At 43.4% G+C, this 27,419-nt stretch overlaps 4 protein-coding genes across 5 annotated transcripts in view; 2 read left to right on the forward strand and 2 right to left on the reverse strand.

Moving 5' to 3' along the window:
• The first annotated feature begins 2,087 nt into the window (after window positions 1-2,087).
• Window positions 2,088-9,430, forward strand: c16h16orf72 (chromosome 16 C16orf72 homolog). The gene is made up of 5 exons (XM_035181822.2): window positions 2,088-2,493; window positions 3,646-3,726; window positions 4,214-4,281; window positions 4,377-4,587; window positions 5,961-9,430. The coding sequence occupies exons 1-5, from the start codon at window positions 2,298-2,300 to the stop codon at window positions 6,275-6,277; spliced, it is 873 nt and encodes a 290-aa protein (XP_035037713.1). The 5' UTR covers window positions 2,088-2,297; the 3' UTR covers window positions 6,278-9,430.
• Window positions 9,431-10,421: 991 nt separating this feature from the next.
• On the reverse strand, window positions 10,422-13,683 carry dctn5 (dynactin 5). The gene is made up of 6 exons (XM_035181833.2): window positions 13,490-13,683; window positions 13,235-13,303; window positions 12,803-12,921; window positions 12,294-12,405; window positions 11,478-11,580; window positions 10,422-11,394 (listed from the first exon to the last, which is right to left on the reverse strand). The coding sequence occupies exons 1-6, from the start codon at window positions 13,535-13,537 to the stop codon at window positions 11,297-11,299; spliced, it is 549 nt and encodes a 182-aa protein (XP_035037724.1). The 5' UTR covers window positions 13,538-13,683; the 3' UTR covers window positions 10,422-11,296.
• Window positions 13,684-14,377: 694 nt separating this feature from the next.
• On the forward strand, window positions 14,378-16,679 carry ndufab1b (NADH:ubiquinone oxidoreductase subunit AB1b). Its single transcript, XM_035181834.1, has 5 exons — window positions 14,378-14,592; window positions 15,451-15,570; window positions 15,675-15,762; window positions 16,186-16,302; window positions 16,394-16,679. Exons 1-4 carry the CDS (start codon window positions 14,422-14,424, stop codon window positions 16,275-16,277), a joined length of 471 nt encoding a protein of 156 aa, XP_035037725.1. The 5' UTR covers window positions 14,378-14,421; the 3' UTR covers window positions 16,278-16,302; window positions 16,394-16,679.
• Window positions 16,680-22,635: 5,956 nt separating this feature from the next.
• LOC118123990 (trinucleotide repeat-containing gene 6A protein) overlaps window positions 22,636-27,419 on the reverse strand; it is a 28,597-nt gene continuing 23,813 nt past the window's right edge. For both annotated transcript variants that reach the window (XM_035181741.2, XM_035181740.2), the window contains 11 exons: window positions 27,229-27,366; window positions 26,918-27,022; window positions 26,628-26,802; window positions 26,368-26,514; window positions 26,086-26,256; window positions 25,852-25,992; window positions 25,454-25,561; window positions 25,084-25,314; window positions 24,859-24,935; window positions 24,605-24,744; window positions 22,636-24,410 (listed from right to left, as the gene is read on the reverse strand). In XM_035181741.2, coding sequence (XP_035037632.2) covers window positions 24,062-24,410; window positions 24,605-24,744; window positions 24,859-24,935; window positions 25,084-25,314; window positions 25,454-25,561; window positions 25,852-25,992; window positions 26,086-26,256; window positions 26,368-26,514; window positions 26,628-26,802; window positions 26,918-27,022; window positions 27,229-27,366 — 1,782 coding nt within the window. In that variant the 3' untranslated portion in view covers window positions 22,636-24,061. The remainder of the gene's footprint in view (window positions 24,411-24,604; window positions 24,745-24,858; window positions 24,936-25,083; window positions 25,315-25,453; window positions 25,562-25,851; window positions 25,993-26,085; window positions 26,257-26,367; window positions 26,515-26,627; window positions 26,803-26,917; window positions 27,023-27,228; window positions 27,367-27,419) is intronic.

Genomic DNA, 27,419 nt, shown 5'->3' on the forward strand with positions numbered 1-27,419 from the left:
GCAAATTATTTTGCAATCCAAAATATGACTGCATATAGTATATAAATACTGCATATATTTCTTCCTGTCTTTACACTTTGTATACTAGTTTAATTGCATTCATATCTTAGTATATATTCTTTTATATTCCTTACACTTAAGTACTGCATGTTACTTATTCCCTGCTGATGTCTGTTTGACTCTTGCTGCTGTAATACTGCAAATGTTCCAATTTTGTGACTAATAAATGATTATCTTATCTTATCTTATATATATATACTCGCTGCTGTATATATTAACCATTAAATCAAATGAAAAACATACTTTTATCCATTAACATTGCAGCTTTTCACTGTAGGATTTTACTTCTTCAAGTAAAACATGAATCCGTTTTATTATTGTTTTATTTTATTCCATTGTAGTTTCCTGCAGCATTTCATTCTTCAATCGTTTTCCATTCATTCATTTTGCTTTCTTTCCAACAAGTATATATGAATAAGCAGAAAAAAGTAATATTTACAAACAGTGACGAGGGGAAAAAAATCAAACACTTAATGCTTTAATCTGCATATGCCATTATACAGTCTAGTGAGCTTTGAAGAGACTTATTAGCTTCAGCCATCCGCCTCTTTCTGGATCATTTGTAGCTATTAACCCCAATTTATTTACAATTATGTCTGATTTACATTGTTTTTATTTTGTGTATTCGATATACAGCCTGTTCTGGTGATGCTCCTCAAATTAGTTCTCAAAAGGTTCCAGGGGGCTGCTTGTTTGCTTAGAAGTATTCATACTACTATAGGCAATTTGCAGAAAAGAGGCAACAAACTAGGTATTAATAGATGAGGACCCTAATTATGTGTCCATCATATAAAACCTGCAATCCACAACATTTGAAGCGGGACCTGTAATTAACAATGGTGTTTTTCCATTGTGTAGGACAACAGACAACCAAACACGAATTGTCCCCTCACCAAGACAGTGTTCCTCTGTATGTTTCTGGTCCAGCCTTTAGCTAATCCTCATCTGCAGTGAGGAAACCAGAACTGCCTGGAACTGACTCCTCTACACATCCTGTGTCAATGGCACCATCCAGTGGATGAATCCAGTCAGACGCTGTCGCAGTTGAGTTTTTCACATTGTCTGGCTCACTCTCGTTTGTTTCATTTCACTAAATGTTGCTCATTTCATACCAGGAAGTTATAAAGTTTTTTTTAAAGTTAGGATATGAAAATAACGATTCTTTTCTAAAAGGTGAATCATGTCATAGGAATCAAGATTGACTTCCAGGCAGTTAAACGATGCCATCTAATATACCACTACTGCCTATGTTTATCTTTATTTGATTTTATATATGTTCTATCTCTAGTCTTGTGTTTTAAGTAAATCTTGCACTGTTTTTCACTTTTTTTGGTACCATCATTTTACAGGCTATGCTAGTCTACACAACTTTGTGTAGCTTCAGTTATTTATAAATAAATCTGTATTTATATTTGGCTTCAGTACTCTGTGTCGGTTACTCGTGTCTTTCAATCATCTTATACTTAAAATACTTGTGATTTCAACATCTCCATTAGCACATACTTCTTAACAGTGACAGCTTTGTAGTAGTTCTGGTGGCGAGACGTTCCTCTCACTGCAGTGAACTTATTCTTGACTCATTTTGACCTTTTTATTATTCATATGCTCTTGTGTTTGACTTTTTTGTGTGTTACTGGATGCCTCAATTTCCCTTGGGAATCAATAAAGTATCTATCTATCTATCTATCTATCTATCTATCTATCTAAACAACTATATTAGCTCAAAGAGGAAAATAATACAATTGTAATATTAACATAAGCATTATGTTATATAATATAATATAATATAATATAATATAATATAATATAATATAATATTATTAACTGTGCTCTCTTGCAAGCTTTAGTTGTGGGTCATTTGTACCGAGGTTCTTTTGTGTCAATGCTGTGACGGACGAAGCGCAGCTCCAATCAAATTCAAAGAAAAGACCTAAAGCCCACCCTCACGGCCTCGCGGGACCAATCATCGTTGGCATCTACAGCGAGGGGCGGGACGAAGCGCATAACAGGATAGTGTGCGTTGTATATATAAACCGACGTCGGCAACTAGGAAAAACAGTGAGCTAAGCGTCTCCTCCCTGATGCCACTGCTAGCATAGAGGAAGCTTATGTTACAGTGCGAACAAGTCAAAACTGTAGTAATATCCAGTATTCTCCCTCATAACTCTCTACACAGGCCCGATTTACACGATTTCGTACAGATTAAACGCGCACCTCCTCGAGTGCGGGTGCGCTAAATGGAGGAGAAGAAGGAAGACGGAGACTCGGAGATACAGGAACACGGACCCGAGCACTGGTTCTCAAAATGGGAGCGGCAGTGTTTGGCCGAGGCGGAGCAGAGGGAGCCGAGCGAGGAGGAGGCCGACAACGACCAGGATAAACTGTGGCACCTCTTCCAGAACTCCGCTACCGCCGTAGCACAGTTATACAAAGGTCCAAAAAAACCCCGCGTCTTTGTGTGTGTTGTGGGTCCGGAGGGCAGCGTCGGTACCGCTGAAGCCGCCGCGGGCTCGGGGGGGTTAGCATCCAGGCAGTATACCTCCCCGTTACCGTCCACTACCACCAGCGTCAATGCTGCTTGGATGCTAACTAGCTCTGTGGCTAACTCGCTGGTCAGTACAGTGGGGGGGTGGGGGGGGTAGCGTTTACAGCTGATTTTGCAATACTAAATTTAGCTAGCTCTGTGCTAGCCAGCGGCAGAAAACCAGTGGCGGACTCGAACCTCCGCCAGTTTCGATTGTAAACCAACCAACACGAAGATCGACTCGCACAACCGAGTGTCCCGCGATCACAGGGGATCTCTGTGTCAGCGAAGCCACCTTGTTGACACCAAGTTAAAGACAGCTAACGTAGCCATGCTAGTAACAAAATGGCGATGGTAACAACAACCGTAGCTACGCGACATTCCCAGATGACAGTCTCTCGAAAGGCTGTCACCGCCACTGTCCGTTTCCCCCGGCCCGCGAGTTCCTAGAATAATGTACTTTAACGACGTGAAGTCCGCAGCGTGGTTGTGTGGCCGTGCTTTTTAAAAAAAATACCCGTGCTGCTGCTGCTGAGTGAGCAGTTCTGCAAACGCGTAGCTGGCGTTATAAGCACAAAATGGCGAGTATATTATTGCTCCGATGTGGAACTGTAGGTTTGTCTCGAGTGTGTTGTGGTGCTCGTGTCCCCGGACTGCAGCAACGCGAACAGCTTTTATTTCGGCGAGTCTTTCCCCCCTCGTTTGACATGTCTTTGCAACTTTACTGCTGAGGGCGCAGTTAAGTTGGCGTGTCAGTGCTTTCTCACCCAGCAAGCCGCTGCCCCAGCTAGCCATCTAATGTTAGCGCTAGCCCCACAGTTATTTTAATGCCCCCGAACTCTGTCCCTGCAAAATGTAGATGCAAGACAAAATGGCGAATGGAAATGATCTTCACCTCATCCTCCACAAGCACCGGACTTGTCGCCCCTTCTCCTGATGTGTTGTTGTCCTCTAGCACATCTCAAGTGTGCTTGCTTTATTTTTAATTTTTTATTTGTTTTTAAAATCATGGCCTCGTGTCACGTATAGAAACCAACCATATGTTCCCTTTCCTCCCACAGACAGAGTATGCCACCAGCAGGGCCTGTCACTGTGGGTGCCGTTTCAGAACGCCGCTACAGCAGTTACCAACCTCTACAAAGGTATCTGCCCACGTCGCCTCCTCTGCCTGCCCTTGTGCTCTTGAGCAGGATTCACTGATTGTGCCAACAACTACACCTACTGTTTGTGTTTTGCTCCATCAGTACAGGATCAAGGCTGTTACTTCACATCTCTTTCATAGGGCTTGTTTTTTTTTTTTTTATAGCTCTAGTCAAGTAAATGATTATCTTTTATTTTTAAATTCACAATTAACATGTCAGGATTTGAGGATCCAAGATTATAATTAGTTGAGCTAGTGAGGAGTTGATCATTCCCTCTGGAGGTTAGCACACTATCTGTTGAAAATCTGATCTGTACAGTAAAGTACAGAATTAAATAACCTGTATAATTTAAAACCCACAAAATTCGAATTAAAAGTGTCTAGCCCTGACCCATTGACACTGTTTAAAGGAACCATATGTTAGCGCTTAATTTGGAATACGTGATTATTGACGATGGTTATTTTAACGTTGTCTCCCACCATCGCAGAGAGTGTGGAGGCCCATCAGAGAAGCTTTGATCGGGGCATCCAAATAGGCCATCAGCGCCGTAATAAGGTGGGTCTCATTCTCCCCTCTGTATTTTGCAAGGTTTTCCTATATCTGGACCTGACTGCATTAGGTTTACACAGCACTCTTGCATTGGATTTCAGGACATGTTGGCCTGGGTGAAAAAGCGCCGGAGAACCATTCGCAGGGAGGAGCTCATCAGCTTTCTGTGCGGCAAAGCACCACCACACAGGAGCAGCAGGGCTAACTCCCGGCTGGCCATGGTGGCCCCTAGTCGAGCTAATTCACCATCGGAGACGGGCTCGTCTGTGGAGGCAGACCTCCAGCCCTTCAGGGAGGCCATAGCACTGCATGGTAAGTCAGATTAAGTATAAGTATCGCTCACAGCTTGGACACTAGCACACATTCTAGACACCTTAAAAAGAAACTTGATGACACCGGAGGCAGCTACATTGTTGGACAGAAAATAAGCGGTGCCACTGGTGTTGTTGTCTTAGCGTGAACTACAGGATGTGAGTTTGCGTGAGAGTAAACGAGAGTTTGTTTGTCCTCCAGTCATCATATCTGCCACGTGGGGCTCAGAGATAAGGGCATGTAAGCGCTGGCCAATGGTGAGAGAAGGCCTCACTTTTAGACCCTCCTGCGTGTATGTGTTTACGAGAGCAAACATCTCATAAAACCAAAAGCCAAGTGGGTTTGTACATGCAACTGTTTCCATTTGTGATTCAGCTGCTTTACAACTCTGGTTTGCTGATTGGGCAAATGAATATTCAGTACATTATCTGAAGGACCTCACATTTAAAGGGGCCAGCTGAGTGCAGCTGAGGGTAAGGGCAGGTTATGTCAGGCATTTGGTGGTTAAGGTTACAGACACACAAGTTCCATCTGTGTCAGGACATTTCAGTCTGTCTTTCTCAGTTATCAGATACCTTTTGCCTTTCACAGGCGATGTTTGTGTGTGTTAGGATTGACAAAATTATTTAACTTTACTCATGATCTTTAAAAACAAGCTTCACCGTGAACCCTTTACATACTTGAGGACAATCAGACGCCTCTTTCATTCCTCAGTACAGGGATAGTAATGGTTTCTTGATCGGTTTACCACAGTGTGGTTGGAAGCTGCACCTGTCACCTCCCTTGTTAAGTCACAGGCACTGCAATCATGTGTTTTTTATTGCCGTAGGAGTCATTTTGTTCAGCCAAAGCTTTGGCACCAAGTGACGACCTGTGTTTTTGTGAGATGGCAGCTCCAAGTGCTTTCCTAACAATGGCTCTCTGAAGAAACACGAACTTCATGACCCACGTTCTTGTCTAGGATCCAAAATAGAGACAGTGTGAGCGAATGACGCTCACAAAGGCTCGATGATCAAAGAGCTGATTACTTGCTGTGTGCTTACTTAACTACATATTTTAACTCTGAGAGAAAGGCGACATGTTAACACCACTCTGATCAGACCACTGCAATTTGGGGTCACTAACATGAAGATGAGTTTTGGACTGATGAATCCTGTGTTGGCTTGGTTGTGATCCACAGTTGCTTTACTCAAAAGAATCCACACTCATGGCTACAGATATGAAACAAGACTTTTATCAGTGTAGCAATTTTCCAAAAACATTTGACACAGTGCTATGCTAACTTGAAATCGAACACCCCATCTGTCTTATTTCTCCATTCAGCGTTGCTCTTGTCTCATTCTCCTCTTCGTCCGGTCTCCTCCCCACTTTAGGTCTAAGTGGAGCCATGGCAAGCATCAGTGTGCGCTCCGGTGCTCCAGGTTCTCCCACACATGTGAGCGGGAGCAGCAGTAATGGGGGCGGTGCTGCTGGAGGTGGTTCTTCTGGCGCTGGGCCGGTGTGCCGCAGCAGGCGCAATGGGCTCCAAGACGTGGACCTGAACACTTTCATCTCAGAGGAGATGGCCCTGCATCTGGACTCTACAGGCTCTGCCTCCGCTGGAGGGGTAGGAACCAGGAAACGAAATTCCACCCAGTGTAGTGATGTCATCACAGACTCTCCTACTCACAAACGTAACAGGATGATCTGATCTTTTGCCTGCCTATGTGTATGAGAGGGTGGGGGGGAAGCCTTCACAGCCAAGGCAGGGAAAGGTGGGGTGGATGGGCTGATATGTGACAGATGCGCAGATGGACGGACTGACGCTTCGGATGCCTGGCTGTGGAAAAGAACCCAGGTTGAAAATGTGACTGTAGGTTCTCGGTTCAGTCTAATCAGATGTTGGATGCATTATTTTCCTTGTCTCCTTTTTCCGACACTATTACTACAAATCACTGCTCTGCAATCGGGACACTGTGTGTGAGAGAGACTGGGAGGACTGGTCACCGTCACACACTCCTCAGACATCGCTACCCTGGAAAGGAGACAATGAAGGAACCAACACGTTCTGGGATGCAGACAGTTCTCAAAGGGTTGAAAATGCACTGTGCTGCTTTACAAGTAAAAGCCACTTGATCCTTGACACATTTGTGCCCTTCCCTCCCTTAACCTCCCTCATCCTCACCCACCACCTTAATAAGGAAGTGAGGGCCATGATCAAATCATCTCACTCAGTGAATCAAGTTGCTCGCCAAATGTTGGACCCAGCTCTATCAGAGACTCAGCTCTGTGTCAAACAACCCAACGGTTTCTTTCTGTTACTTCATCATCGCAGCTCTTAGTTGACGTTGCCTGTCTGGTGGAGCTAATTAGAGAACATCTGTGGCATCATCCTGCCTCGTGTGCTCGTAACCAGCCACATTTCTCTGGTTACCAGGCTGACGGCGTGGAACTACCAATAGCAGGCTATTGATGTTTGGACATTAAGACCTTATTTCCTGCTAACTACTCTGCTTCAACAGTGACTTGATTTAGTTAAGCCAGTCACCATTTTTGTTTTTAAACCACCAGTGTTAAAAATTCTTTGCCACTGTTCTCTCCACCTTGTTTTCTCTCCTGTTTTACGTTGTTTTTGTTAAGGATAACAAAGGAAAAAACTTCTTTGTCGTATAGCTTCACAGACGGCCTGTTTGTTGACTGTGACGCCCTCTTCCCCCTCTGCCCTGTACTTATTATAAAAGCAGCTCATGTTTTATGTGATAGTGTTATTATTCTGATGAGTTGCAATAAGGATTTTCTGCACTTAGCTTTCACTTCCAACTCATGCAAATAAATCGGCTCTTCCTTTGTATCCAAGTTGTAGCCTTGTCCAGCCCTAAACAGGTCCACACATTGATTATCTGTCGGTGCTTAGAAGAAGTCATAGCGTGATATGATTAGAAACGGAGCTGTCGCGCACACTCCTCGTTCACTCTTTAAGAAAAGTGATCAGGATGTGGTGCGTCTGCATGTGGGCTCAACTTGTGCTCAGAGACTCTGGGGGGGGTTTTCTTTCCCTGACTAATGATTGAACGTACTGGACGATAATCGGTGCTGTAACGGAAGCATAAATCACAGAAATGTTCTTATGAAGGTAGCATTTCTCAACAGAGCAAAACCAAACACTGGAGTCACTGGCTGATCAGGCTGCAGTGTTTGGTCGGCTGTTGGGGAAACGGTCTGCTTTTTGTGCAAGGGGTGTGTGCATTAATAAGATGTGAATGGGTTTGTTGTTTATTGTTTAGTTTTTTTTAAACTTGGTACAGGATGATGCAACTCGGGGCTCGTTTAGTTCTTGAAATGGTTGTTGCCTTCTGTAAAGGAGCAGAGCCGGAGACACTGAGATCACACGAGTCAGACACGTGGGTATATATAGTTATTTGTAAAGTAATATAAACTGGTACTGTGTATGTGTGTATATATTATATATATATAAATATTTTAGGGTATTAACAAAATATAATTGGAGTTAAATCTAAAAAAACTTGTTTGTGAAGTTGGAATATGCTTTCCTTTTGCATAGGAAGCTAACAAAGTGTAAACAATGACAGTGTTGTCTAGTTATTAAAATCAATGATGGATATTTCTAGCGATGCTCTGCTGTAGTAGTGATACAGTGACTTTCTGCCTGTAAATACCCACTGGAGCTGACTCGTGTGATATCAATGATCTCTTCTCTCTTCTCCTGACTTTCGTTGACTTGCTCACTCCCCCTTCACTTTTATAACCCGGAAACGTAGGTTTTGTTAAGTTGTATAAAAAGCATGCCAGTTTTTAACTTCTGTTACATTTTGGTCACAGATTTCTTTTTTTTTTTTTCTTCTTGCATTTACTTTGGCTGTTTATACTCATACATGATCGCTGGCTAGTCGGTGAAAGAAAAGAATCAGGCTGAGAGTTGTTGATTATGTCAAATGAAGAGTTCTGCATATTTTATTTTTTTTCTGTTCTTGCATAGGAGTGTAAAAAAAACAAAACTGAATGAGACTGAAAATATAAACCTAATATTTGAAAAGTGAGATTTGATTTGTCTACATACAGAGAGCCTCTGATTACTCTGAAGGTCAAACAATAAACCAGGGTCTAAATTTAAAGCAGGTTTTAGGCAGCGTCCGCTGTCACAGGTCTAGTGACTAATGCAACATAGGAAGGATCTTGAATAGGAATTTAACCCTAAACGTCACATTTAGAGTCGGGTGAGTTTGGTATTCAGACCTGCGGAGGCATCATGGCAGTGAGAGTCTGAGACGGTTCGAATCCTTGAGGACTGACCTGAACCGCCTGTCCACCCCGCTCTTCATTATATCAGAGGAATGCATTTAGAATATGTTTTATTTCCCTTCGACCCTTAACTCGCTCTCTGATTCTCCTCGGTAGCATCGCAGGCTGAAACCAAATTGGTAGTTGTGACCTCCCGGTGTTTGTTGTATGACAGCATGCCAGTTTGAAAGGGACGACGAGCAAGAGAGTGCTGATAGAAAAACAGAAATTCACTCGAGTTGGCTGTGAGCAGGGTGGCGCAGTCTTTCTAAGCCCACTGTCAAACCCCCTCCCCAACCCACTGATTATTCTGGTTATGAGAGAAGGGGGGGGCACTTTGTGTTTTTTTTCTTTTCTTCCCCTGAGCCAATCACAGGCCTTCATTCACATTGTTTCAAGAAGTCTGACTCATGCCACGTGTCTCTGGAGCCAACACTATTATTAGCTGTTTCTTGATACTTATTTGTTTAAAAAGTAATAAATGGCTAATCTATATACTTAACATTTAATTGTTGGTATGATATGTGGTTCACATTGTAAAATAAATAAAACCATTGAGTTGCAATTGGATGGACTGTTTCATTAAAAAAGGAAAATGTTATTTTTGAGTTATGAGTTTAGTTTAGTTTTTTCTTCTCTGAACATTTTGTACAAGTTTCTTCTATGATGCTTATTCATGAAACATTTTAAGTTTATTTAATTTGTGTGATCAAAAGACGTCTAGAGACTGAAATGAGACTAATCTGAATTTTTCTCTTTGTTATTTAGAGAATCTTTAAGTTTTAGAGGTACAGATAATATCTTCCTGTACTGATCATTGTTGCAGTTGATATTTAGAAGTGAAATGAAATACACGAGTTGTGCATTTGGGCTACTGAAGGTCAAAAGAAATGATCAGACGAGGATCAGCGTTCAGAGAGAGGCTCTGCTGCAGGCAGCCACTGGGTGGCGCTAAAGGACAGCAGTCGAAAGTGTGATGACGTTGTCGCTTCAGGACTCTTGCAAATGTTTCATGGGGAAAAGAAGGAATTCAAGGAATAATAATAAAATAAAACTTATTGTTGGTGAGAAACACTAAATATGAAACTATGAACGTTCTTTGTTTAAGTGGCTCACAAGTGTTGTGTGACATCTTGTACACAAACAAGTTTATTCTTTTCTGACTTGGTGGAAGGATGTGGTCTGGATCAGGAAAGAACCGGTTAAATGAACCTGTTAATTTTTGATTCAGATATGTATCAGGGAACAGATCCAGGATTATTTATTTCACTTTATTTAACATTAGGAGATATTTTTCAACATTTTCAAGATTTCCAAGGGAATAATTTAAGGATGTGGATTAACAAATCAGGCTTATTAAGGGGACTGATATCTATGAGCCTGTGCAATTTGATGCAGCTTGATTGAATTGAAGGGGAACTGCTGGGCCATGGCGGAGGTGAGAGCTCTACATAAACATTGCAAAGCATAACAGAACAAACTCATGAAAACATTGCCAATACCCCACATATTACAAGAAGAACATCTCAAAAATTGAGTCAAACTCACACAGGGCAGATTTTTTAAAGCATTTCTATTTATTTATATGCTTCACTATTTGAGTTGTTGGCTCTGGCTGTGGTAACACTCACAGGAAGTGACAGAGGCAAAGCACAGAGGAGCCAGTCTTCAACCGCAACATTAGATTTTTTGAAGTTGAATCTCACGTGATATTAAAGAATGGAAAATTACGTGGGAGGTGAGAGCAAATAAACATGTAGACAGTGTACTGCTGATCTGTGGATATGAAGAATGCACCTGTACAGCCGACCTCCTCAAACACACTTGCTTTGGTCCATGGATGTTTTACAGTATCTTACAAGCTGTGTTCCCACATCCTTCAAACACCTCCACCCTTCACCTTCTATTCTTTCCAGCTCCTCCACCTCCACATCTTCACCCACTGCTGCTGACAAAGAGCGACAACTTCCCACACAAGGGCGTCTCTCTCTCTCTGGGTTTCTGTGAGCACACCGACCACGAAAAATATCATAAATAACCCAAAAATAACTTGTGAAGAGCAAAGCGTTCATAGGAAACAAAAAATATACTGAGGAGTTTTATCTCAGACAAGCTGGGGTGGTAAACATGAGCGTGTGGTTTGCAGTTTGATAACAACCCATTGTCTTTCCAAATTTAACAGACTGTCAATCTGGAGCTGCAAACACACAAACCGCCTCCTGCAGCTTTACCATATTCCTTTAATTATGAGCTTTCCACACACATCATATATCTAAACAGGACCAATTGTTTTTCCTTCATTGGAGAAGCTCAAGACCTCCAGGAGATGACGGACAGAAGGTGAGCACTCAAAGTCCATTTCAGTCTGACAGTCAGGACCCAACCCTGACGGGAAGGGAGTGGACCCTGCTGAGGGTTTCAAGTGTGTGTCTCAGATCTGACTGAGAGGCAGGAACTTCTGGTAGTAGCTCTTGGTTACGTCAATCATCAGGTCCTGCGTGCACTCTGGGAGCTCTCCTGAAAAAAGACCTGAGAGAGACACAGATTAAAAAAGGTAAAGACACACAGCAGGTGGAAGGGGACTTTGTTTGTTGGCTTCATGTTTCACTGACCTGGGCATCCAGAGAAGACGGTGAAAGGCGGCACCACGGTCTCAGGAGGAAGCACAGTGTTGTCTAGGATCTTGCAGCAGTCCTTCAGCACACAGCGACGGCCCTGAACGCAGCACACCAAGTGGACAAAAACAAGTGAACAAACTTCTACTGACTCTATGTGTCATGTGTGCAGTGGAACACAACCAGTGGTGGTTGTGGTTCAGAACAATGTAGAGCAGCACAACAATGGTGTCAAAATATCAGCATCTATACAGCACGTGTAAATGTAAAGTGCTCGGACTTAAATGAACTTGTTTAAGACAGAAACTCATCCTTAACATTTGAGTGTTTGACACCCTATGACATCTCTAATGAGCCCTTTTCCTATTTCTTCTTTTTTATACATCCTGATATCAACCAGTAAAATGAAAAACAACTAATCCGGCAGTCAAAACCTGTGTTGGTGAACAATTCATAGAGTTCATTCATCATCCATCAGTTTAACCACTTTACATTCAGCTCTTCCTCATATTAGCAATTAGAATGAAATGTAATCTGTTACTACTGGAGCAAGACTGCTAGTCAGTTACAGTAACATTAAAAATCTAATGCTATGTGTTTCCTTTCATATTGCAACAGAGCTCTGTGTCTGCTCACTGAAGCTTGTCAGCAGTTTCTTGTGGCTCCGGTTCATCTGAACATGACTAACATGTGACTGTTTCACCAGAGGCAAGAGACACTGCGGCCGATTGTGTCTTCTCTCATCAGCTTTGTGTCTCTCTACACTCGCTCCATTTTCTGTCCTGGTTGTATTTCTGTTTCTTTCCCACTCACTATGACACAGTTCTTGCCGATGTGGACATAGGAACCGATCTGAGCTGCGTTGACCACGCAGTCCTCCTCGATGAAGACGTGGTCTCCGATGTGCAGCGGGAAGAACGCCACTCTGAAGGGAAACACAGAGAAGTGACCAAGTTTGAGCAATCAGGAATCAAACACACAATATGTACACAAACAGCCCACTGGTTAGTACATCTGCAACATAGTTCTCTGTCGTGTACCAGACACATTGCAACTACTGAGATTTACAGGTGAACACGCTTTGGGAGTCGGGTGCAGTCGTATCTTTAAGTCTCTTCTGGGTCTTAAAAGCTTCTGCATCACATTTAACTACATTTGCACCCGTTGCATCCAGTGGACCAGCTTTTATATCCAGATTAATAATAATAATAATACATGCTTGGTGAGTACTTCATATCACAGAGCCCTTGTTTGAATACTGCAACCAAGCAATAACACTAATGCACACGTGATGATTAAGTTTTAGGAAGCAGGTGCTTTACCCTTTGCTGAACTTTTTGAACGGTGGTCGAATCACACTCCGACTCTTCACCACGCAGTGTCTGCCCACCCTGACATTAGCCAGGTCTCCTCTGATGATGCAGTCGTTCATGACAATGGTCTGGAGGGACACACACACACACACACACACACACACACACACACACACACACACACACACACACACACACACACACACACACACACACACAAGAATATCATATTTACATCAAAATAAAACTATAACCCAGCACTATTCGATTGATCAAATCTAAAACATAAATGTCTCTCTCATCTGATTTCACTCACTGCCTTTACTTTACATGTATTATTGTGTGTTTACATGCTGTGTTTACAAGGTGTCATTTAAAGGAAATAAGATGTATTATAACTATAAACCAATGGCAGCCATGTGTATTGTATCGGTCCCTTACTTTTCCATTGAGGACGATGTTTTGACTCCCGCACAGAACCGACTGTCTGCTCACTTTGTTCCCAGAAGCCTGCAACACAAACACAAACGTCGGTTAACACGTGTATTGATATTTGTCTCTGTGTGTGTTTTATTATTTCCTGTCTCATCTGAGCACAATGAACGTTTCAGTGAACAACACGCCCTGTGCAGCCGCAGCTAGCCAAGCAGCTAGCGGCTAGCAGGCTAACAGACAGTGGGGATCGGGCGTGTTTACCGTCTCGATGTACTCCGCTTTGTTGTACAGTAGCTCGGACAACTCCATGGCTCCGAGTCGGGACAGATACACGAGCCGGCGACGATTAATCGATTAAAACAAAACCTCTAACGCATCGATGTGTTCAAGGATCTTTTCTGCGAGACGTCAACTGACTGCGATGGATGCGTCCCCCCCAGACCCGATGAGCCGAGTGCAGAGTCATCGATGAATAAACTCAAACAAAATAAACCACATCAGTTATTTTTTTATTCTGAGGATGTTGAAGATTTAGATAAAGTATTAAAATATCCTGGTGCTCTGAGACATGTAGCTTCTTAAAACACATTTTTATACACTTGCTTTCATGTGTTGTGTTTTTACTGTTTATTTGTATTACCTTTTATTTTGCTTGTTCATTCATTTGTATTGTCCTATTACTGCTTTTATGTGTTTACGTTTTCACGTGACATATTTATTCATTTAATTTAAACACTAGCTTATTTCCGATTACGTAAACGTGGTGGTCTGGCCTCCTGCATCGTAATAACGTTGTTATTGATCTTATATCTGCTTGTGTTGCTTTGCTGTCACAGCACTTTGTAAACTCTTATTTTTAAAAGGTGCTATATAAACTTTAAATAGTGCTAAATAGTAATAAATATAAAATGTATTACTATTATCATTAATCCGTAGAATTATTCTGCGCTCGATTGGTTTTCTCCAGCTATTTAGCACGTTCCTGTTTTACTTTTTATTAATTAAAAACAAAATCGGTTTCATTATTTAGAATATACATATTTGCAGAAAATAACGCAAGAACGTTAAACAAGAAAATAAAAAACACGCAGAGAGGATAAACGCTTCGTTCTGTGCGCATGCGCGCCGCGGAGCCCTTGACTCCGTTTCTTGCTCGCGTTGCACGCCGGGAGCTCCAGTCACCTCTCTCCGTCATGGCGGCCCGTGTCCTGACGCAGTGTCTCCGCTCGCTCTCCCGGCCCTCGCTGCGGCTCTGCTCCGGCAGCCCGGCGGTCCGAGCCGCTGCCGGCCCCGCGGCGGCCCTTCGCCGACCCGTCTCCTTCGCCGCCGCCAGCCGGAGGACGCGGTGGCTCGGCCAGAGCCCGGTGAGTCCCCGGTAACCCTGAGCCGTCGGTGGGCCTAGCGCGCGACGCTGTGACCTACCGACGCCTTTCAAATGTGCCCGGTTCACCTTGTCTGTCGCGGCCCCGCGGCGGCGGGAGGACGGTCTGTTCTCACGTCGGTGATCATCCACCGGGAGGTTATTTAATCTACCGACCGGGAAACGCGTCGTTCTTCTGCGCACACATTAGCCATGTTTTGTTGTTGGCTAACGAGCTAGCTAGCGAAGTTGAGTTCATTGACACATGTGTTGTTTTAATTTGTGTCTGCTGCAGTTTACAATCAATCCGGATACAGACACACAGCAGTCACACAACAGACACACAACCGCCTGTAGACAGTGTGTGGTTCATTCTGCTCAGCTACGTGAAGCATGGAGCTCAGATTGTTAAACCGTGTAATCCTGAGAGGTTGTTGTGTTAGTGTATTTACTGTCATTGGGAAACAGGATCATTTGTAGTTGTTGTGTGTGAGTCAACGGAAGTCAGGCAAATAGTTAAAGGAAAACACCATCTCAGCCAAAGAGTTAAAAAACTACAGACACACAACAGACCCACACACTCGTCTGTGATCAGATCCCTTCAGTATGGAATTCACAGCTTCTTTAAAATGTCCTTAACAAAAATCTTCTAGCTTTTAAAAAGGATTGACATTGGCTCTTATTAACCTTGACAAACCCTATTTATTAGATTGTTGTTTTCTCTGCTCCTGTTGGATCATTTTATTATTATTCAAGTTCTTTATAACGTCGTTAAGAAAAGATCTATATAATTAACGTGTAGTATTATGAGCTAAGCTTCTTCGGCTCTGTTTCTGACGCTCTCTCTCCTCTCCCCCCCCAGGTCTCCTCCTTGGGCGTCCTGTGCCGACAGTATGGCGACCTGCCCCCCCTCACCATAGAGACCATCAAAGACCGCGTCATGTACGTGCTCAAGCTCTACGACAAGATCAACCCAGAGGGGGTGAGTGTGTCACGCAAACGCCTCGACCTCTAACAGCGATTGAATGGTTGTGTCACTATTGTTGTTGTTTGTGTGATTTTATGTGTTGATTTTCTGCTCCTCAGCTGCTGACGTCCTCCCACTTCATGAAAGACCTGGGTCTGGACAGCTTGGACCAGGTGGAGATCATCATGGCCATGGAGGACGAGTTCGGTGAGTGGATTGAATCTGTGCAGCAGCTGCTCGCTCAGGAATCTCCTGTTGGAATTCTACAAATTGAAGGTTTAGGCTTGAGCGTTGAAAAGAAGCGATGTGCGAGTAAAACCGAGGATGTTACTACAGATAGTTTGTGGAAAAGCGAAATAAAGAGTAGGTTCATACGTCACTTCCGGGTCAAATGACTCTGCAGAAGATTCAGGTTTTAATCTCCAGTGATGGAAACATGACATCAGGGTGAACGCGCTAATTTGACAAGACAGCGAAGAGTCGATCGCCTCTTTAGCCGGTTTAACAGGATTCTGAGCAGCCAGCAGTTGTTTGTTTTTGCGGTGCATTCAAGCGCAGTAATAAACATTAGAAATTAGAGCCGCTGTTTGTTGGGTCTTTTCCTCATAGTGTGTTTTTCTTCTTTCTCAGGCTTTGAAATCCCAGACGCAGAAGCAGAGAAGTTGATGACTCCTGAGGAGATTGTACAGTACATCGCAGACAAGAAGGATGTTTATGAATAATCGGTTCTTATTGGTCACTGCAGAGGTTCGTCTCTCTCGTCTTACAACACACACACACACTCTCTCCCTCCGTCTCTCCCTCATTATTTAACAGTATTCATTTATTTTTCTTCCAGAGAGGTTGACCCCAACATGATCCACGCAGGAAGTACTTGTGAAGCAGACGGACGCCACAACATTTCCCACTTCCTCCCTCGTCCGCTCTGCTGTCTGTTGCGGCATCGTTGGCCGTGTCTCGTGTTTAACTGTATTTAATGAACATGTGCTTTAGGAGAGGAAACAAAATAATACACAAGGTTATATCACAGTATGGATGATATTTGTTTCTGCTCTTTCAGCTCCACCCTGTGGTTCCGATGTATAATTTCTCATGAATAGATCAATAAAGACACATGAGGTGTACGTTTGTGTTGTGGCTCTGATATGTGAAATCTATTGTGCTGAAACACCAGTGATCAACTCCAGGGGCCAAAGGAACTTATCTACTTGCTCACGGTTTTTGTGTTGAAGTCAAAATCGGAATGTGAATTTTAATAAGATGAAGAGAGTAGCATGTTTAAAATATAAAGATCAGTTTAGGCAGGTAAGAAAAAGGAACAAACAAGTTAACTTTCCCAACAAACATTAAAAATGAGGAAGAAGTGAACACTTGTCCTTTCCTAATTTATTTTGTCCATAATTAATTGCTGCAAATACATCAGCTTTCATGATAAACAGCTCAATCACAATTAAACAGTGAGAGCAGTCAAGCAATATTAAATTACATATGATTGTGGATGGGAGGTAACACAGTAAGACGGGGAATAATGTGTACAATTTAAGTATGTTGGCAGAAAACCTGAATAACAAACTCAAGATGAGTTTGGAGGAAGAGGCCATTTGCTAAACGATTTGTGGGAGTTATGGTTAATGTAGGATGCAGTGTTTTTACAGACAGGCCTTTGCTGCTTTAATTTGGGTACTTATTTATCTGTATTTGGTTTTAACCCAAACCATAGACTTCATACAAAGATGGACGACATGCCTGCTCCCCAAAAGTGGAGCCAAAGGGTCGAGATTGCCCCCTGGTGTTTGTCATAAACCCCTCCTCCATCTTAGTGGATGGGATGTGATAAGTAAAGGTACACATTAGATACATCTCTAAAAGATGGTTTCTGTCATTTATGTAAGTTCCTATGACAGATGCATGTTCGTTTTTCTGGTGAGTTTGGTTCTAATTAGTTATTTGATGCTATAAAATTAAGGTGAGACGTCATGTTTGACAGCTGAGGGTCGAGCGTGTAAGCTGATGGGACCTCGATTCCGCGGTTCCATCCCCACGATAGCTACTGCAAATGACTGAGCTCAAGATTCCCCAGATGGCAGTGTTCATAACCAGGATGTTTTCAGCTCCACTCCTGGATAGTGGGAGGACTTCATTCCATTTTTATTTACAGTCTTTGCTAAAAACAAAAACCTGGAAGTTTAACTGGCAGAGGAAACGTTAGGTTACCTTCACAGATTCGAACAGTTTCACCAACAACCAGCATGAGGAGAAAGAAAGAGTCCAGGACGTGAGCACAGTCATTGTTAGTCTTTTATTGAGGGTTGTACCCAAGTTATACAGCTTTGTATGCTGGCTGCAGGAGCCAGAGGGTTACAAACAGTAATCAGTATACGAGTACAGCCAACAGAAGACCTACTACCTACTACTCTACACCTTAGTACAGATTCTCTTAAGAGCACTAAAATCCAGAAAAATAAGGAGAAAAAAAAAAACATAACAAACCAAGCAACAAAAAGGAGAATAAAGAGTAAATGAAACCAAATAGACAGACAGCATCAGAGGAGACATTCATTATTAGAGCACACTGGAGTTGGTTTTCTATACCTTGTAATATCAGGCGTCTTCATTTTTGTCAATTCTTATACCCATACAAATAAAGATTGTCCTTCAAAAAGTGCAGTTTCCCCCGAAAAGTTTTAAGATAAAATTCTTTGATGACCAGAGGAAGACGTTTGAAAATAAAAAGGTACTTCCTGTGTTGTTTGTACGAGAGGAAGACTTCGCCCTCTCATTGATTATAGACACTGTACGTTTATATTTCTCATATATTATATAGTTTCAACAGTCTCCCAAAGCAATGTGCATAATAGGTTTACAAGTGAATCCAACTACACACTGTGGATTGATAGAATCTCTATAAAAAACATTGTAGTTGTGTAAAATTTGCAGTTTTCACCGGCGCCGCCGCCCCTCAGCCTATCGAGGGGGCGGCGAGCTGTGAAAATAAAGACATGGACTTTGCAAATGTTAACCTGTCCTCCTCTCCTGCTACAACTGGCCCGGCGGTTGCTAGGTAATAAAGGTTTTTTTCAGCTTTTATTATTATTAGTACGATTCAATGATGGCACAACATGTTTTTGAGGAATATTATTGGGAATCCCATCTCAGCTGTTTGTTTTTGTAAAAGGTTTTTTTCTCGTTTTTATTTAAAGAAAGCAACAAAAAAAACAAAACAACCCAAGGTGGACATGGAAGCCTGGGTTCAACACTCCACTGCATAGTCTCTCTGAGCAACACCCACCCCCCCACCCACTGTACTGTTCCCACCCGCCCTCCCGGATATCACCCCGCCCGCCCTCCCGGATATCACCCCCCCGCCCGCTCCCCCACATCTTTGTGCTGGTTAGACTAAAGCTTTTCAGGGTTTGTTTGTGTGTATTCATACTAAATGTAAAATGACAAACAGCAGATTCTCACAGTTTTTTTTCTTTTGTGTTTTTTTTTTTTGTGTGTTACAAAAAACAGCCTTCGCGCTTTTGTTCGACAGTAGGAGCCGTTGGGTGTGTGTTATGATGTAATATAGCATTTGCTCACAGGATAGTTAAGTCAAGAGAAAAACAAAAGTCACATTATTTTTCTTAAATATTAAAAGTAGTAGAGTATCACCAGCCAGCTTCCCTCCTCTTTCCTCTATCCTAGCTTCCTTCCTTCCTTCCCCTCACCTGGCCCTGTCGGGAAGCTGCTTGGCAGCCCTGGGGATTGTACATTGCTCGTGGTGGTTTTCACTTACTGAAAAGATTTTCCTCACATCATCCTTTTGCAAATGACATTTTCTTCAAGCATTTAACATTGTCCAGCTTTTTAAATACACACACACGCGCACACACACGCACAAACACACAAAGAAAAACAAAATAAAATCATCGATCCCTTTCCTTCCCTCTCACCCTCCCTCCTCAATTTGGCATGATTCTGTGTTTGAACACAGTTTCTGTACGAGACTGGGTTTTCGCTCTTCCCACACACACACACACACACACACTGAACAGTAGATTGGACGACAGCCACAGAGAAAGATCAAGCTGGGAACCAAAAGGTAACGTCAACATCAATGGGAGGCGGTTTACAGACATTGCTTGTCCCTTCTCTAACAGCAGAGCAGCCTCCTCACAGGAGGTTTCAGCTTCTCCCAGATCAGCACTAGGAGAGGAACGCTGCCAAAATCAGAATGAACGAAGTGTAAAAGAATTCCATCGATAGTGGAAAGGGAATAAAGACCATATTAGAGTTCGCTCCCCCCCCCCAGACCTCCTGTCAGTTTTGTTTCCCCTCCCCTGTATTAAGCTTAGGAGTCGGAGAGGGAGCAAAGAGGCAAGTGCAACCCTGTGTCCCTGAAACGCCCGGAGGAAGCAGCTGATCACAGGTCGCATCCCCTCGCCTGAGTCACCGCGGGCAAACGAGAAGCCTTGTTTCAGTCGGCCTCAAGATGCAAGCATCTCCACGGCAGCGGCCACCGTCTGTCACCATGACAACCAGGCACAGTCAGGACAGTAGCAGAATACTTATTCAAATACAATGAGCAGTGGTTGCTTTATTTCACTTTTCCGCACAATGGCTCCATGTTTTGAGGCTGATCAGGGGCCGGAGATCGAGGCTCCGGTCGCCCCTTTGTAATTAAAAACCGTTTGCAGCTACATTCTGGCTCAGCTCAGGCGGCGTGGTCACCGCTCTGACCGGCCCGCCCGGCCAACAGGGAGAGGTAAACCTGGAGAGGGGGACAACACGCCCCTCACCCATCTCTCACTCCCTCACCGGGACCGACAAAGCACCATCGTCTCTATAACAGCAGACACACAACTTAAGAACACTTAGCCACACACACAAGTTGTGAGAACACTCCTCTACAGGGACCCTGCTCATACCTGGTGTGAAAATACCCAGGATGCACTGATAACAAATTGGAGATGTGAATTCTCTGAGTTCAATCCGAGCTGCTTTGAGCTACAGATGTTTCCTGGGCCACTTACTCATCTGACGTCCTCTTCATAAGAGAACAAACACTCAAATCAGCTGAATTTGTCCTTTAAGATTCACGAAGCCCACAGAGAAACGTTAGTCAAGGATTTGGGCGATTAGTCTGGAACATGCTGCTTCCTACAGGCTTGAAGCAACATTCGTCTTTGCAAAGGTAAAAATAATGTTCGTATTTATTTGCATATGGTGCAGTAAAGTGAGGTCGATCACAGGCACTGACACTTGACGCACATGTGGAGACACATTCTGCAGATTGAGTTAGAGGCCAGGGAGTGAGCAGGGCCACAATGCATCCCCAACCCCACCCCCCCAACCCTGACATTAACCATTACAAATAAATGTCTAACCTTTGCCCAACAACAGTCTGAACCCTCAAACAGCCCTTTGAGGTTGTGAGGACTGACCAAAATGTGCTCACAACGATGGTTTCAAACCTAAATTTGTCCACACAACCATAGAAAGACATGTAACCACACACACAGACACACACTACGCTGTCACAATACTCGCACTGATGCACCCTCTCCCCCAGACAGACCTGAAAATTCACACAACAGCGCCACCGTCTGTCCGACCGATGACCGGCCTTTCCTCCAATCCACCCAAGTGCAAAATCCAAGGCTCCTCAGTTCAATTTGTCAAATTAAGTTAACTCAAAACAACAAATGACAAACATGGTTCAGATGTTCCACTTGCTAACAGTTGTTAAACAAGACAAAAACACATAAGATATATTTATATATTTATATATAGTTTAAGCAAAAAAAAAAAAAGATCTGGAATTAAGTAAACTAATCTTTTGTATAATTGAATTATTTGGTAGAGAGCAGTTCAATACTGGCACACACCACTGTCAAGTCTGGCTAATACTCAAGGTTCTGTCTCCCTACGTAAGCTTTGAAGTTGTTAAATATTCACGGCTAAACTTAAAAACACAACTAAAGCCAACATGTTTAGTATTTCTGAAATTAAAACCAATATCGAAGAGGGAAAACACACACGCACACACACACACAAACAGGCTTAACACAGAATAATTACACGATGAAGAAAAAGAAATTAAGGTCCATGGCTTCGCTAATGCCGACTTCTAGTTCACGCACTCTTTGAAGCTTTTGTTTTTCCCCGAAAAAATTGTGCATCATAGTTACTAAACAATCACTGGTATATATGTAATTCTGTTATTCACACGTGTATTTTCGTTGACAAACACCACTGGTGGATCTACATTCACGCTAAATCGCACACATGACCACGACTCCCGCCCTCACGCCGACCACTTCGCCCGCGGCGGAAGAAACTCACGTCTGCCAGTACAGAGCATCCAAGCATCCAAACACACACACACACACACGATTCATCAGATCAGGAACTTCAGATGAGTACCCCCCCCTCCCAACCCCACACCCAAAGGAAAAATAAACAAATAAAACAGTTCAACAATACAATCATATTCTATTTGTAAACAGGTAGAAGCCACTTGACTTGTTGTTGCATCTTCGGACACAATTAGGATCAAGGCAATGAAATGTGGACGACTTTTGCACTGTTAAAAATATTATCTTCAACCAAAACAAGAGAATTTTTTTTAGATTTTTTTTTTTCTTCTTTCCTTTTTTCAAAACACCATTTGTGGCAATGAGAGCAATTTAAAAAAAAAAAAATTATAATAAAGGAAAAAGAAAAGAAGCAAGTAATATTCGTCATTTTTGTTGTACTCGATGAAACATTTAAAACATTTTGAGACACGGGAAAAAAAAAGGAAGAAACAAAAACAAACGCCTCTCAGTAGGCCATGTGAGAGGCTACAGTATGCATAGATACAGATTCGCCTTTCTCTTGGTTTTTAAGTCCGACAAGAAAACATCTTCCACTGACAATCACACACTCACACAGTTAAACACTCCCCACTTTTGATTTTTTTTTTTTTACATCAGTGGAGTGGAGGAGTGGCGGAAGAGGAGGAGAGAGGGAGCGTTGAGTTTTCTACAGCTCGCCCTCCACAACCCCCAACATTAGGACCCCCAAAAGACAGCATATTGAAAGCAGTGTGTTGAGCTTCTCCAGCTTAAAGCAGTTATTTGGCAGAGAATTTTTTTTTTTTTTTACAGACCTATACATCGTTTTCAGTGCTAGAAGTTGGATTTTCCTTTCCTACAAGGAGTAGTAGTTTTTTTTTTTTATTCAACTACAAGGGGGGGAAAACTGGCTTGATTTCCTGAGAACCATTGCTGGTTATTTAGCAGACAAAGAGGAATAGTTCAAATAACCAACGCCATGGCCAAAAACACTGATCCGAATTCCCAGAGTTACAAAGCATCATCTTCATCCTCAGTAAGAGTGTAAATTTTTTCTTGTTTTTCTTATTTTTTTTTTAAAGGTTTTTTTTCAAGTTTTTTTAAAAAGGATTTTGAACTTTTTTTGTGTATTTTTTTTATTTTATTTTATTCCATCTTCTCTTTAAAATGAAGAATGAACACACGTTTCGCCTCCTAAGTCTTGTAAACAAGAGGTTGCGGTGTGGCACCTCCAAAACATTGAAAGCCTATTCTGAAAGTGCTGTTCCCCCCCCTGCCCACTAGGGGGCTCGCGGGAGGGCTTGCTAGATAGACCCCGCCCCTATATTAAGGTGGGCGGGGTTTGCTAGTCCCAGCTGCGGCTACAGTCCTTTGCACTGCAGAGCTCAACGTTCTTTAGTTTTAAAACAAAATTGGTGCAATACTTTTTTTTTTAATGTCACTTTTACTATCACCAGATAATCCTCCTAAGTCAGCTTTTACTCTTCTTCTACTATCTGTTGATCTTGAACTCCACGACAACGCAGTAAGGTAGGCGTGCCAAGGCAGAGAGGAGCGCACACATACTCATTCACACACGCAATCACACACACAAAGTACTTCCACACACGTGCGTGTGCACAGGTATACACACATACGGTAAGGACCTCAATGAGTAAACAGCTACACTGGAAAAACTGGCTGCTCCCTCTATATTGCAGATTATATATACTGAGAAAAAACCACATTCAGTGCAAAGTTAAAAAAGCTCATACTCCAACATTGTCAGCAAACAAATGCAAAAAAGAAAAAAAAACAAAGAAAAAGAATTGGAATTCAAATAAACATGATGAATGAAACAAAAAATATATATATATAATAATGAGCTCGATTGAAGCTTTTTTCGGTCTGAAAGAGCACTACCTGGAAGCAAATATCCATCTGTTCACATTATAGAATTGGCCTGCATGATTCAAGTATTCCGACTGATATGTTTTTGGGCTAAAACAAAGTGGACATATGTGCAGAGAGAGAAACGTAACTTGTATTCCACAGGGAGACCCCGTTTTGTTGAATATCTTGTAAGTGAGAAAGAGTCCAACTAGTGCCTTTGTGTTTTTAACTACTTTTTTTTTTTCATTTTCTTCTGCTGATTATTGATAATTCTCTACTGACCCTTCCCCTAGCCAGTTTGATTGGCAGGCGGTTCACATGGAGTCCCCACCCCCTGTCAGGTGATCCACCGGGAGGAAGGAGCTGATTGGAGAAGGGCTGCTGATCCTCCCTGCCTCGGTGCCACTGGGGCTCCCCCACAGGCTACTGGAATAGTTGGGCCCGCCCCAGAGGGAGGAGCTGTGTAGATCGCTGCTGTTCCACTGGTTCGGTTCAGGAGCGCGGCTGGGAAAGGGGTGAGACTGATCCATTCTGGTCTGAGAGGAGCCGATGGCCTGCCAGCTGGAGGAGGGAGTGGCCAGTGACTGCCCTTGTGCAAAGAAACGGTTGATTTCCTCCTCGCTGGCAAACTCAGCCAGAATAGTAGTGTTCCCCAAAACACACCTGCAGAGAGACGCCAGATAAGAGTGTGAGCGTGTGTCTAGAATTTCAACCCATCATGTGGCCACGATTCACGATCAGTATGTTTATGTACATAAGGAAACAGGTTAGTCACAGAAATCAGACACACAATGAAACTTTTGAAACTACCATTTGTCCTGCTGTCATTTAAATATCTTCCTGTTTCTGAAACTTACATGTGCAGGCTCTTCTGGGCCTTGGCGGCCTCGTCCTTGGTGCTGTAGCATACCACGGCGTTACCATGTGGCAGGTTGAGGTGGAATGTGATCAGAGGGCCGTGCTGCATGCACAAGGTCCTCAGGGTAGAGCCGTCAATCTGGGGGGGGGGGGGACAAACGTCCAAGGTAAGTTTTCTAAAAAAGATCCTCACTTGCATACTTGAAATATAAAAAAGACACTCAGAGTAAATGTTATATTCACGAGGAAGTACCTGAGGTGTGAGATTTTTCAGAACGAGCCATTGGGTTCTCGCTGAGCTGCTGCTGCTGCTGTCACTCCAACTGGAACCTGCCAATGCACATAGTGTGAAATTATTATCAGGTGAAGCAAGAAGAAGTATCTGCAAAGGCAGTCGACAACACATTTACAAACTGATGGTATCAATATTTAAATGCAGATAGTTTTTCTTTGACTTTTAAGTGTCACAAGCTCTCACCAGGTGTGTATCTGGACTCAGTGGAGCCCCAACCCCCCAACCTCAGGGAAGAGGCATCCCAGCCAGAGGAAGCAGGACTGGGCTTCTGGCTGGTGAGGCCAGGTGGAGGTCTGGAGGGGGCTGCCACGGACATCGCCTTGGGGGGCAGGGGGACCTTCCACAGCTCATGGGCTAGGGAGGAGTTGGACACAGAACCGCCACCGGGAGACCACTTTGACTCGCTGGGTCTGGCTGCGAGGGGGAAAGCAAAATGAAACCTTTTAACACCAGTCCAGACTATTTTCACAGATCTGATAGTTGTCTGTCTCAAACATTCCCCCGACACCCCTTAGTGACAGAGGAGGAAACAAGACGTCTCTGAACTACATACCTGAAGTGCTTTGTGCTGTACTGGTGAGGGAACCGCTGTGGCTGGAGGCACGAATGGATGACCAGGCACTGTTAGAAGGCATCGTGGTGTTCAGTGATGAGGATGGCCCTGGGAATGATGAAGACGAGGGTTAGTCTTTAGGTTGCAGCAGCAGCAATAGCATCCTTTAAAATCCGAATCCTTAAATCTTCTGAGGAGGCACATTACATATCCCTTGATGGGATGTTGTCTTGTAGAATTATATAAAATCTGACTCATTACGATATCTAACTTTGGTTTATTTAAGTTTTAGATTTTTAGAAATTAGTTTAATGCAAAAACACACATTTCTATTGGGCTACAACGGACGATTATTCTCATGAAAACTTCTCTTGAAATGTTTTGTTTTTGTGAGCTACCGTTGTTCCTGTCCCTGAGGTGGTCTGTGTCACGGACGGTGTTGATGGAGAGGTTGTTGATGACACTGCCGGGGGTCACATAGGGGTCAGTCTCAGGGTCAATGTTAGGGTAACCTTTCCAAGGCTCCCCGGGCCGGAACTCTGCACACAGACAAGCACGAGACACAGCGATTAGTAAAAGCAAAAAAACAAATTTTCTGCTTTTCGTGTTTGAGCTTGTGAAGGCAAGTCTACCTGGGGGCCAGGTGACAGTGTTTCCAAGGGGCGGGGGGGAGTTGGCACGGGGCGGCCAGCCATCGCCCACCGAGCCCATTGATTGGCCGGGAGGACTCAGGGGAGATGGGCCAGGAGACAGGAAGTCATAGAAGGGAGAGTCCTCCAGACGCAGCCCAGACGACATAGCACCTGAGGGACAAACACACAGACGGTAAAAATATACTCCGAATCAAACAAAAAAATATCAACAGGCCAGTTTGATGCTACAGCTTTTAACGTCATCATCAGTATGATCTGTACCAGATTTGCTGTTCTGCTCCAGAGGGTCAGTAGCCCACAGTTTCTTCATTCTGGACTGGGGCGGCTCTTTGTAGCTCACAGATCCGCCGCCACTACTACCGCCACCAACACCCATGTCCAGGGATACATTCATGTTAGAGTTCAAGCCTGACAGAGGAGGAAAGAGAAGAATTTCAATCAATTAATCAGAATTAACCCAAAAAGGTTGTTTACATAGTCAAATATAAGTGACTGAAAATGCCTGATGGTTGCAGACATACTTAAAGGGAAGTTGCTGAAGGATCCAAGAGAGGAAGCATCCTTCTGCATATCGGGTGTATTGTGGGACAAGTAGTTATCCAGGTACGGTTTGTGAGGCGGGGCCTGTTTCAGCATAGAGGGGTCCAGGTGCCGTGGGGGCTGCATCATTGATGGAGACGAACCAATAGGACGTGTCTAAGGTCCGGAGACAGGAGGTTACAGGAGTCAACATCATTTAGAGACACTACTGTTTTATAACTTAAATTGTGGGCGTAGTGAAGCAGGACTCGGGAGAGATTTAGACACACACCTGTTCAGGCTGTCGTCCCACAGGCATTGCTCTCTGGCTCTGAGCCTTCTGTTGTTGCTGCTGCTGCTGTTGTTGCTGCTGCTGCTGCTGCTGGAGGAGAAGACGCTGCAGAAAAACAAGATTGTTTAAAAGAACTGTAATCATCAGCTGTATTGTCTCTCTTCAGTTCCAAGAAACAAACATTTGCCACCGTTGTATTGAGTTTTAAGAAAATATGGATCTTGTAATTCACTACAATAGCTTAGTATAATTCTAAAGGCTACATGGAAAGAAGGACATTTCTTATAGCTTCACTTGTGTGTTCACTCTACCTGTAACTGGTTGATCTGGTTGAGCTGCGACAGCTGGTTGAGCTGGGAGAGTTGGTTGAGCACAGCCACCTGCTGAGGTCCGAAAAGAGGGTTCAGGCCTCCGTTACCTCCTGGGTACTTCAACAGGGATGGAGGGACCTTGAAACAAACAAGATTCTGGTTTGAATGTGTTTTCTTCGACTTGATGGAAA

The sequence above is a fragment of the Hippoglossus stenolepis genome, chromosome 16 (genome assembly GCF_022539355.2).
Source record: "Hippoglossus stenolepis isolate QCI-W04-F060 chromosome 16, HSTE1.2, whole genome shotgun sequence".
In the NCBI taxonomy this organism is placed as follows: Eukaryota; Metazoa; Chordata; class Actinopteri; order Pleuronectiformes; family Pleuronectidae; genus Hippoglossus; species Hippoglossus stenolepis.

What these genes read in the sequence shown, in the direction of transcription:
- c16h16orf72 (XM_035181822.2), top strand. Translation starts at nt 2,298, where the DNA reads ATGGAGGAGAAGAAGGAAGACGGAGACTCGGAGATACAGGAACACGGA. An exon ending in AGTTACCAACCTCTACAAAG is followed by an intron (nt 3,727 to 4,213) that starts GTATCTGCCCAC and finishes CCACCATCGCAG; the next exon opens with AGAGTGTGGAGGCCCATCAG. An exon ending in GCCATCAGCGCCGTAATAAG is followed by an intron (nt 4,282 to 4,376) that starts GTGGGTCTCATT and finishes ATTGGATTTCAG; the next exon opens with GACATGTTGGCCTGGGTGAA.
- dctn5 (XM_035181833.2), bottom strand. Translation starts at nt 13,537, where the DNA reads ATGGAGTTGTCCGAGCTACTGTACAACAAAGCGGAGTACATCGAGACG. An exon ending in TCGGCAAGAACTGTGTCATA is followed by an intron (nt 11,581 to 12,293) that starts GTGAGTGGGAAA and finishes TGCTGCGTTCAG; the next exon opens with GGCCGTCGCTGTGTGCTGAA. An exon ending in CGTCTTCTCTGGATGCCCAG is followed by an intron (nt 11,395 to 11,477) that starts GTCAGTGAAACA and finishes TGTCTCTCTCAG; the next exon opens with GTCTTTTTTCAGGAGAGCTC.
- ndufab1b (XM_035181834.1), top strand. Translation starts at nt 14,422, where the DNA reads ATGGCGGCCCGTGTCCTGACGCAGTGTCTCCGCTCGCTCTCCCGGCCC. An exon ending in GGTGGCTCGGCCAGAGCCCG is followed by an intron (nt 14,593 to 15,450) that starts GTGAGTCCCCGG and finishes CTCCCCCCCCAG; the next exon opens with GTCTCCTCCTTGGGCGTCCT. An exon ending in ACAAGATCAACCCAGAGGGG is followed by an intron (nt 15,571 to 15,674) that starts GTGAGTGTGTCA and finishes TCTGCTCCTCAG; the next exon opens with CTGCTGACGTCCTCCCACTT.